The sequence below is a fragment of the Sebastes fasciatus genome, chromosome 3 (genome assembly GCF_043250625.1).
Source record: "Sebastes fasciatus isolate fSebFas1 chromosome 3, fSebFas1.pri, whole genome shotgun sequence".
NCBI lineage: Eukaryota > Metazoa > Chordata > Actinopteri > Perciformes > Sebastidae > Sebastes > Sebastes fasciatus.
The window spans coordinates 11,546,479-11,557,346 of NC_133797.1; the positions used below are offsets into that span (position 1 = coordinate 11,546,479).

General features: G+C 42.5%; 2 protein-coding genes across 3 annotated transcripts; one reads left to right on the plus strand and one right to left on the minus strand.

The window, feature by feature from the left end:
• The first annotated feature begins 630 nt into the window (after positions 1-630).
• On the plus strand, positions 631-8,160 carry LOC141764019 (uncharacterized). Of its 2 annotated transcripts, none has more exons than XM_074628911.1 (8): positions 631-696; positions 998-1,040; positions 1,976-2,079; positions 2,170-2,951; positions 3,625-4,162; positions 5,121-5,260; positions 5,735-5,833; positions 7,864-8,160. In XM_074628911.1, exons 1-8 carry the CDS (start codon positions 676-678, stop codon positions 7,940-7,942), a joined length of 1,806 nt encoding a protein of 601 aa, XP_074485012.1. In that variant the 5' UTR covers positions 631-675; the 3' UTR covers positions 7,943-8,160. The 2 variants fall into 2 exon arrangements, with proteins under 2 accessions (XP_074485012.1, XP_074485013.1); XM_074628912.1 differs by lacking the exon at positions 631-696 and adding an exon at positions 740-781.
• Positions 8,161-8,283: 123 nt separating this feature from the next.
• On the minus strand, positions 8,284-9,953 carry nanos3 (nanos homolog 3). Its single transcript, XM_074628915.1, has one exon. It carries the CDS (start codon positions 9,627-9,629, stop codon positions 8,937-8,939), a length of 693 nt encoding a protein of 230 aa, XP_074485016.1. The 5' UTR covers positions 9,630-9,953; the 3' UTR covers positions 8,284-8,936.
• Positions 9,954-10,868: the final 915 nt, after the last annotated feature.

Here is a 10,868-nt window from a genome sequence, read left to right on the forward strand (position 1 = left end):
AAAACAGTGAGGCGACACATGTCAGCTAAAACCACAATATCACTATATTTCAGCTGCTTGGCAGTAATGTTAGCTGACCAGACGAAGGTCTCTCCATGAACATGATTTAGATCTGATCCTAGTGTTGGCTTTTCCTGCCTAAGTGCAGGCTGAGGCAGCGGGGCTCTGCAGCGTGTCTCCCTGCTCTCTCCGCCCGCAGCCGGAGAGAGCAGAGGAGACACCGGCACCCGGTCGGTAACGAGAAGACAACGTAAATCTCTGTGGAGCTCCGTCACTTCACAAGACACGGAAAACCTCTGTTGGTCTGGAGGAGCTGCAGCAGTTATTTCTGCACAAACGTCCCCTGTACATTCACTAGATATTCTCAGAGCTAAACTAACTCTTCTGCAGTGTGTAGTGAGCGCGCGTTCACGTCTAGAGGTGGAGCGAGCTGAGCTGTCTGAGTGAAGGCGAGCAGGCAGAGGAGGAGGGTACAGCGGCTACACGCGAACGCGCATATGCGAGTGCGCATGTGTGCCGACCCGCTACATTTATACGCTTACAAAGTTACAAATAGTCCCTTTAAAGAACAAAAAAAGAAAAAGAAAACCGCTCTCGGACAGGAGCCGACTCTTATCGTTCACTTAAAAGAGCCGGCTCTTTGAACCGACTCGTTCGGGACGACACATCACTAGTATGGATGTATTAGGAGTTCAGGTGGGTTCATCGTGTGTGTGACATTGTGTGGGGAAAAAACAATATACGGCGACATGTTGTCACTGTCTACCTACTGGGAATGAATGTAATCAGCATAAATTGGTTATTTGAACCTCAACAAGTCATATCTTCAACTTCCTTCATTCAATCAGTGTAACTTTGTTGATGTTAGCTAGCTGCTTGTACTACATTATATGTCTTTAAGCTAACCATCAATATAACCATAACAATAGGAGTTATTTATGTTAGTTAAAGGCTATATTTGATGTTTTCATTAGTTTCATTTCTTTTTATTATTTAGGAAAAGGAGATGGCCAAAGGAAAAGCAAAGATCAACGGGAGTGGTAAAGGAGATGCTATTATATATTATAATTAACTTTGATGTGCTACTGTTGAACAGAAACTATATGGTTATTTTATATTGTTTGAAAGATGCACATTTTTAAACTAGATAAAAAAAATCTACTTGATACAATTGCTTCACTTTATCTTTAAAGCTGCGGTGGGTAGAATCGGAGCAAATATGATTAAAATAAAGTTATTTTTATAAAACGGTCACAATATCCTGACAGTGGTGCACGAGACAGGTAATCTGAAAAACATCTTGTGCCTCTGTGTCCTCCGGTGCTCCTAATGGCATCTGTAAGATTTCACAGACCGGAGGAAAACAACCAATCAGAGCAGAGCTGGAGCCTTGCCGTCTCTGAGCAGCTGTCAATCACTCGCGAACTCCAATCAAATGGTCGAATTAGGCAGCGCTGATCAAATATGAATCAATATTCTGTTACTGTAATGCCTATTTCTCTCAAATGTTTTCAGAAACATCTTGTAGTGTACTGTTTAGCTGTAAAATGAGAATGTTTTTGACCCGGCTGGTGGGCGGTGCGGCGAGAAATAGGCATTACAGTAACAGAATATTAATTCATATTTGATCAGCGCTGACTAGTTTGACAGTTTGATTGGAGTTTGTGAGTGATTGACAGCTGCCTCCGTTGAATGAACAGCCAATAGGACCTCTCTCTCTCTGAAATGACCTGTGATTGGCCAAAGTCTCCCGTCACGCGCTAGATTTTTTAAATCCTGTAAACAGAGCCATGAGGAGGAGCAGAAGTCTAGTTTTCTCTCAGAACACTTCAATTACAATATGCTGAAAGATTATTATGGAATTTTTGCCCAATGATGTCAAAAATATTCTGCCTCCTGCCACTTTAATGTACTCATTTTAAGTGTTAATCAGCTACAGTGATTATTTTAATTGAGTTGGTCCTTATGTGTCCAGTCAGCTTAGCTCCACCCCAGCCTCGGTCACTCAGGTCAAGGAAGAGGGAATGTCCAAGTGATGAAATCTCAGAGATTGAAAATGTCCAGGCAACTCATCATCAGGTAATTTAGGTGATTGGAGCAGAACCTACATTTACATCTTATCAAGCCAAATGCTTGACAAGTCATTCTACTTTTTATTATTTTTTTCAGGACACTGAAGGAAATGGTGCAGCAGTGGATGCCACACTGCTACAGTGCCACCAGTGCCCTCTGCAGGAATCTACTATGACTTCAACTCAACAGCCTGAGGCAGCAGATGAGTCCTGTCTCACCAAACAAGATCCTGACACAGAAGAAAAACATGCAGAAGCAACAAATGTGACGGTTAAAGCTTTTGAAGAGCAAGAACAGACCACAGTCGACAGTCCCAACAATGATTCTCAGCTGGAGGGCTTCAGAGTACATGCAGATAATGATGTCAACAAGAGTGGAAAGGACACGGAGGAAATGACTGCAGAAGAATGTAACAGATCACCATCTCAAACATGCACTGATCTACTCCAGGTCTTCTTGCCAATCTCTGAAGAGGGTGATGGAGCTGCTTTGGAGGAGCAACTGGGTGCAAAGGAGAACTCTCACTGTCACTTGGAGAAAAACCAAGAATCCAGCCAAGAAGAAACCAACAATGTGGACATGGCTGATGTCAAGGAAGTCACAGAGGGGTTGCCGGCCAAAAAGAAGCGAAGGATGGGTATGTGTGGTCTGACGGAGAGGGAGCGGAGTCACTTTTTACAGACACAAAAGCGTGAAAATGAGCAGAACGGACCGGAGAGAGTCGAGAAGCAGATTTGTGATAACACGGCTGACCTTGTGGCTCAGGAAGAGATTATATCGTCCTCATCATCCTCACCATCCATCCCAGTAGGCAGTGTCACAGAGCAGGACGGGGCAGAGATGAAACTTCAGTCGAGTCACTGTGGAGGGGAGGACAGGTCAGAATAATGTAACGAGGAATCTACCCTACTACTGTACTTGTTAAATATCTTACATTTTCAGCTTTTGCATTGTCATGACAACGGCCAGTGGTGGAAAACGTTTTGTCATGTCAAGTTAGATTAAAAGTGGTATTGATAACATTCAGCCACTAGATGTTGCATTCTCCCCATTCCATTGCATTCACTTCACAACAAATGGTTGCCTGGCACTTACCGTCAATCTCCAGATATACCATGCGATACCGTTGTTTTACTATTGGCTCACAAGCCTTGTTAGAAGTGGGAACCAAACGTCAGATATCATCCACAGAGATAAACAAAACATTCACTTTGGACCCGCCAATTTAAAAAAAAAAAAATATTAATTCACAATCATAATATTTTTTTTCAGGAAAAGCTATTCTTTTATTCGGCACCTTTCTAAAGCTCGGTGGATGTATTATTATTTTTTTTAAATATTTGTCTACATAAAAATGTTTTCAATAAGACCTTTAACATATATCAATAACATCTGTACTCTATTATGGATGCATTTCAAGTCATATACACAGCTTCAGTAAAAGTTTAAGTGAAAACACACACACACAAAAAAGGTACTTGATTGAACTAACAGGATGAAATACAATTTGTTACTTCCCCCTGGTTGATAACATTGTTTGTTAACACACAGGGCCGAAACTGAAGTCCACATTGCTGCCACTACCTCAGATGGAACCAGTGCTGTGTCTGACCCAGGCTGCTCAAAGGGAAAGAGTTGTGAGGTTGAAGGAGGCATAGTGCCTGGTCCAGAGCAAACTGGTGACACAAAGTCAGACCCGCCTGCACAGGAGGAGCTGTTGGGGAATCAGGAGCAGCAGGAACATGAGGGAGGCACAGCTGAGATTGTGGCTGAAAAACCTCAGGAACAAATGAAAGGCGGGGAAGATGGGTCAGCAGCAGTAGACCAAAGTCCTGCCATCACTTTTTACTCTAATCCTACTGAAAATGAGGAGACTGAGAACCAGGATGCAATCGAGGCTGTGCTTCCACAGGTGAATAGTGTGACCGGGACAAGAGATGAGAAGAAGGAAGAGTTGACGGGTGATGCTGGGGACGAGGACGGAGCTCAAGCAGGTGCTTCATCCACAGACACCCGGTCAGAAGGATTCAACGCTGTGGAGCTCTGCAAGGCTGCAGCGACACCCGGTGGCTCAGAGAGGAAAGACAGCGTGAGTGGTGGGACAAACTTAACACAATACCAGTTTAGTGAAGCTCAGTGGTGGACAAAGTATTCAGATATTTTACTTGAGTAAAAGTAGCAATACCACAGTGTAAAAATACTGTTACAAGTCAAATTAAAAAAATATCTGCATCAAAATATACTTAAAGTACCAAAAGTAAAAGTACTAATTATGCAGAATAATAGGCTATATAGTATAATTATTAGCTTATAATTATTGATGCATTTATGTGTTCATCAATTTAATGTTGCAGCTGGTAAAGTTGGTGAAGCCCATTTTAATTAATTTATATACTGCTGGGTAGCTTAACCTATAATAATATATCATAATTTATTATTTTGTATTAATAATAATAACAATCTTCAAAGTAACTAGCAACTAAAGTTATCAAATAAATGTAGTGGAGTAAAAAGTACAATATTTCCCTCTGAGATGTAGTGGAGTAGAAGTATAAAGTAGCATGAAATGGAAATACTCAAGTAAAGTACAAGTACCATTAAATTGTACTTAAGTACAGTACTTGAGTAAATGTACTTAGTAACTTTCCACCACTGGAAGCTCATAATGTCAAGCTTTTGTTGAGACTATCAGAGATGTACGTTAAAATCAAGGTTGACTTTTGTCATCGTGTGTTAAGTAAAAATAGCTTTTCGGTGTTTTGCATATGATGTCATGCCTTTGTGAAGCGCCAGCAAGAAAATTACTGTAAACAAGTGCTGAAAGAATTAATCAATTAGGCGATCAACAGAGACATAACAGACATTTGACAAATCGCCTATTAAATGAGAAAGTATTTAAGAAAAGTCCTGCAACTAATACAGTTCGAGAGAAGCCAGATTGCTTTCTGAATTGCTCACAGTCTTCACAAAAAAACAAACATGGACGTCACCAAATTGATATACTGAAGGTTTTTACCTTTTATGGTTGATTTGTTTTTGTTGCATAGTGTGATTCTGATGGTGAACCTGGTGCTGGTCCTTCTACTGTGCACGCTGAACCCCCTCACACCAGCGACACCACTGACCCGTTTGGATCAGGGTACTTGGATTACGTGTCGGACTCGCAGCTGAACACCATCGTTCTGAAGTAAGGAAGGAGGGAAGCAGAAACAACCCTGACTGTGGTGGGAAGAAAGAAAAGGAATGTTGGGGAAGCAAATGAGCCTCGGTGGACTGGCTCTTCAGATAAACGCCCCGTGTAACCCAGCTCAGGGTTCAGCTCATTAGAGGCTTGGGGAAACCCAGTGGTGTCTTCTTCCACCTAGACAGACAACTTAGTAATTGACAGGTTGTAAAAGGAAGAAACACCCCAAACATTGTAAACAATGACAGTTTAACAACAAATCTGATTAACATGCAGTGTACTCAGACATGTTTAATTCCTTATCTTATCTTCAAGAAGACAACGTCAATATTTCAACAAAGAAATGTTCTTATGCCAACATTATTACACATTTTTGTTCTCTTGCAAAATTAAAAAGAAATCAAATTTAGGATTTGTTACAAACTCGTACACCACTTTTTTTTCAACCATCCAACCTTTTACTTTCTCTCCATCCAGTGAGGAGGAGGTGGAGAGGGAGGAAGATCTTGATTCCCCGGATCATGAAGATGCTACAGATCTGATCTGTGGACTCATCAGAGAACTCTCCTCTCTAAAGTTAGTAAATGCTTCTTATAACATTATCATTTTGTCTCCTTTTTGGCCACTTTATCCTTTTTCTCTAACCTCCCTCTGCGTTCAGCTCCTGCTCTCTCTTTTCCCAGTTGAACTTTTGACTTGTCACACCATTGGTCAGTTTCATCCTCTTCACACCCACCTCTGTGCTCTAATTGGCTGAAGTGTGCAGTCAGCTCTGTCAGCTGTAGACTGCTTGGCACCTTTTGCAAAAGGCCACTGTCAAGACCTGAAGAATTAAAGGAACAGTGTGTAGGGTTTCTGGGGGATCTGCTGGCAGAAATTGAATATAATATTCATAACTATGTTTTCATTAGTGTATAATCACCTGAAAATAAGAATCGTTATTTCGTTAGCTCAGAATGAGCCCTTCATATCTACTAGATACCACTAAATCCTACACACTGTACCTTTAAGAAAAAAATACAAATCTATTAAGAAAAATACGTAAGTGTCAGATGATCGGAGGGTCTAGTAGCAATAAAAATATTTACGATGGAAGTGTTTTTTTTCCTGAAAAATGTGAACAAAGTCAGCACACTGTAGCTCCCTTAAGTGCAATTAATTAGCACATCTTCAAGTAATGACGTTTCAAGCAGATGCTCTTTTTCAGACTTAAATATAAATGCTCTGGTCACATGGGAACACCGATGACCCATACACCCCACACATAACAAGGCCCAGACACACCAACCCGACATCAGAGAACTAGCAGCGATAAAGGCCGACTGCTGCGTCGTCTCACGTCACCTTTGTCTTGGCCGACAAGTTGCATTTGAACACACCGCAAAGACTACAGCCGACGGCAACTTAGCACGTACATTCTGCACCTGTGTGAAAGGAAATAACTCTCCACACCAGCAGGCGGCCGTAGTCTGTATTCGTCATTCAAAAAGGGAAACCGGAAGACCAAGGACTGTGGATATACACCGATCAGGCATAACATTAGGACAGCATGGGCACCCTGACCGGTCTGCGGCTACGCAGCCCCATACGCAACAAACTGCGATGCATTATGTGTTCTGACACTTTTCTATCGGAACCAGCATTCACTTTTTCAGCAATTAGAGCTCCAGTAGCTCTTCTGTTGGATCGGACAACACGGGCCAGCCTTCGCTCCCCACGTGCATCAATGAGCCTCGGGTCTGACCCTGTCGCCGGTTCACCGATTTTCCTTCCTTGGACCACTTTTGGTAGGTCCTGACCACTGCAGACTGGGAACATCCCACAACAGCTGCAGTTTTGGAGATGCTCTGAACCAGTCGTCTAACCATCAGTTCGGCCCTTGTCAATGTCGCTCACATCCTTAAGCTTGCCCATTTTTTCTGCTTCCAACACAAAGTTCAAAGTTCAAAATGTTCACTTGCTGTCTAATATATCCCCCCCACTGCCAGGTGCCATTGTAACGAGATAATCAATGTTATTCACCTCACCTGTCAGTGGTCTTAATGTTATGACTGATCGGTGTATAAGCCGTTGTTATGATACGTACATGAAACAAAGCAGCGTCTGCCGACCATTTTCACACCACTCTCACTCACCACTTAGCGTCATTCCGGATGGCCATGTTGTTGTGAAAATATCCGTGTATTGGAATGATCAGATGTGATGAAAAATGAGAAGTGTTTTTCCTCGACTTTACTTGTTGGCTTGCTTTCCTCACTTCTATTTCTCTTCTCCTGCACTGATTCGTTTAAGCTGAACAACCAATCAGACTGATTTCTCTCACCGATGAGCTCCGCCACCGAAAAACCTCAGACACGAGCAGACTAGAGCCGACGGTGCGGGACACACCGCAAAAACTAGACCGACAGACGCTCGCCGACGGCCCCAAACTGTCTGATGGCCGTTGGCTTGGTGTGTCAGTGCCATTGTTACATGTGTATTAAGAAAAGCACATCTTATTTTCTTGTCACTCATCCTTTACTTAACATCTTCAACCTGCAATTCAATTATTTAAGTTATTTAATCTGATAATGTGATTAATTTGTCCTCTGGTTGCTTTCTTCTAGTCGTAAGGTCATGGCCACTCACAGAGAGCTGGAGAACCTGCGCCGCAGCAGCAAAAGTTCATGGAGCTCCATACGTTGAGGATCAAGTCCCTGCCATCCTGATCTTACTGTCGCCCCAATGGTTTGTGGGTAATGAAGGCACTTGTACTTTTATGCAGATGTTTGAAAATGTCACCATTCAACCGTTTTCACTCCTCTTGTATCATTGACAGCTGGAATGTTCAGTTTAATTGCTTAGCTGTTCAGGTTCTCCCCAAATAAAGCTGGGCGTTAATTAATAAATCAGTAAACTGAGTATTATCATCTGTCATCAGGGATACATCCAGAGGTAAATCTGCCCCGCATGGCTGGCTTCAATTCAGTCAAATCATTTCAAAAAATGAAGAGTGATGACGACAAAAGGATACACACACGCAGATGTTGTCAATTTAGATATTTATAAATGCGGGCATACAATAATTTCACACAGATTTTTTTCACAAAGTGAGAAGAGCTGACATGGCATTTTTTTAGAAGAGCCACAGTTACAATATTCAAAATAAAATAATATGCTTCATGCAGGAACAGGTATTTACTCCACACCTCAGAACAAGAACAAGTCACTCATATTTTTAAAAAATTTAAAATGCTCACATGGTCACACAATGGCCTATTATGCTGTATAGTAAGTAAGTTATCACTGATGACTGTACGTCTTAGAAAAGGTTTGATAAGTGTTATAATAATCCTTCAATGCATGGACAGGAGATATATGAATATGGACAGCAGGTGGCCACGTTTTAAAAATATGTAAAACAAACATTTTTCTTTGAAATATCTTTTTTTTTCTCCTCCCAAACATAATATCTGGCAGTCGTTGTTGAAAGAACTCAACAGAATCCAAAGGTACGCTCTCACAGAAAGTCCAGCTGGAAAATAACTCCAATCAGCATCATAGAAGGAAGGCTGCACTGCAAACGTGCCAAAGCATGCAACATGAAAACCAAAACCACACACACACACGTGCTAATAAACAAAAACCACACTGAATAAAGGAGGATTCAGCCCTCTGTGTCTTATTGCCACCTGTTGGCTCAGCGTCTGCTCTTGGCGTACACGGAGCTGTAGGCGCTGTCCACTTTGGGACAGAAGCGCTTGGTGTGAGCTTTGGCTCCCGTGGCTCCGCACAGAGGACACACATACTGCCGCAGATAAGGACACAAAACATCCCCGGCCTGGTTCTTCAGCCTGTGGGAGCCGCACACCAACTCGGACTCCCCGTTGTGCTTGCAGAAGCTGCAGAAGGTGCGCTCAGGAGGCGACGCGGACAACAACAATGGCGGGTCCAATGGTGTTTTGAAACGAGCGCTTTTGTTGTTGCGCTCTTTTAGTTTTGGCACCACTCGCTTCTTCAAGTCCACCGCGTCTGGTGTAGCATCATCAGCGCGGAAGGGGTTTGCAGCGAACCACAGTCCATCACCAGGTGGGCGTTGAGGAGCCAGAGGAGAGCCCGGCAGCCCGGTAGACTCACCGGAGAGTGAGAGACTTTGGCACACGTTTGCGTTAATGCGCACGGACTGGAGTGCCTCGCACAGGTCACCAGCAGGCTCTGGGTGCGGCGCTTTGGAGGCCGGCAGTGGAGACTCACTGGCGTTGTGTCGGCCAAGCATCTCTTTGATTGTGTCCGATAGTCCTATGTAGTCTCTCCAGGGTTGGAAACTTTTGCTGTCAGACTCCATGAAGCGCGGCAGGTGATGATGATAGAGTCCCCAAACCATGCCGTTCATTCTAGCTCCTTTCTCGGCCAAATGTTTTCTGCCTTCCAGTGAGATGGTTTGAGTTGTTGACGTTGTAATAACGATGTAAAAAAAGAGAGGACAGACACACGGCGCCGAGCGCGCGTCACAAAGTTTTTGAAGTTGGTAATTGGTAATTGAGTACAAGTGGTGATCAGACGCAGTGAGGCGCACTCACTCCTCCTCCTCCAGGGAAATCAGAGCAGCCAATCACAGGAGCTCATGCACCACGCGTGCAGGTCATCAAAGGAGTGATCCCATCAGTGAGCCTCCTCATGCACAGTGACATGACCTGTCTGCACACCAAGAAGGCGCCACGTTTTTTTTTTATTTTTTGGGGGGTTTGTTTCTAATATTTAAGTCTCTCATAAATAATCAATTTGGGGGAAAAGCAAAGGAAGGTGTTCAGATTTTTACTAGGAAGACATTAAATACCAACATTGCTAATAGTTTGGAATCTTGTCTATTTCAGTGTAAAATGTATTTTAATTCATGCAACAGCGACTGTGATTTGACTTAATTTCAATGAATTGAAAGTTAAAAGGGACTGTTTGTAAGAATCAGAAATGCTTGTTAACAGCGACACCTGTGGCCGTTAAGTCAACGAAAGTCAGCGTCGGGCTCGCGGTTGCTCGCTCTAAATATACCTGAACGAGCATCGCTCAAAACAGTGAGGCGACACAAGTCAGCTAAACCACAATATCACTCTATATTTCACCTGCTTGGCAGTAATGTTAGCTGACCAGACGAAGGTCTCTCCATGAATCACTGCTGATCCTAGTGTTGGCTTTTCCTGCTTCAATCCGTAATAATAATAATAATTCTTACAATAAGTAATAGGCAATGTGTCAAGCAAATAAAGTATGTAAAGTGACAATTGCATTTTATATCCTGCTGAAGTCTTTAAAAAAATGTTGGATTCTGAACTATTTTTAAACATCTTGATAGCATTTTTATGTAGACCAATATTTAAAAATAAATAAAATAATACATTCAAAGCTTTTAGAAAGGTGCCAAATTAAAGTATGTCTTTTCCTAAAAAAATAATAATATATGATTGTGGAATAATCGTTTTGAACATTTTGGCGTGTCCAAAATTAATGTTTTGTTTATCTCTGAGGAAGATATCTGACATTCAATTCCTACTCCTAACAAGGCTTGTGAGCCAATAGTAAATCGACGTTGGTATCACGTGGTATCTCTGGGTCGTCAGTTAGTGTAGAAAAAACA

Coding starts and splice junctions, on each gene's coding strand:
- LOC141764019 (XM_074628911.1), top strand. CDS start 676: ATGGATGTATTAGGAGTTCAG. Junction 5,261..5,734: donor CTGAACACCATCGTTCTGAA/GTAAGGAAGGAG, acceptor CTCTCCATCCAG/TGAGGAGGAGGTGGAGAGGG. Junction 5,834..7,863: donor AGAGAACTCTCCTCTCTAAA/GTTAGTAAATGC, acceptor GCTTTCTTCTAG/TCGTAAGGTCATGGCCACTC.
- nanos3 (XM_074628915.1), bottom strand. CDS start 9,629: ATGAACGGCATGGTTTGGGGACTCTATCATCATCACCTGCCGCGCTTC.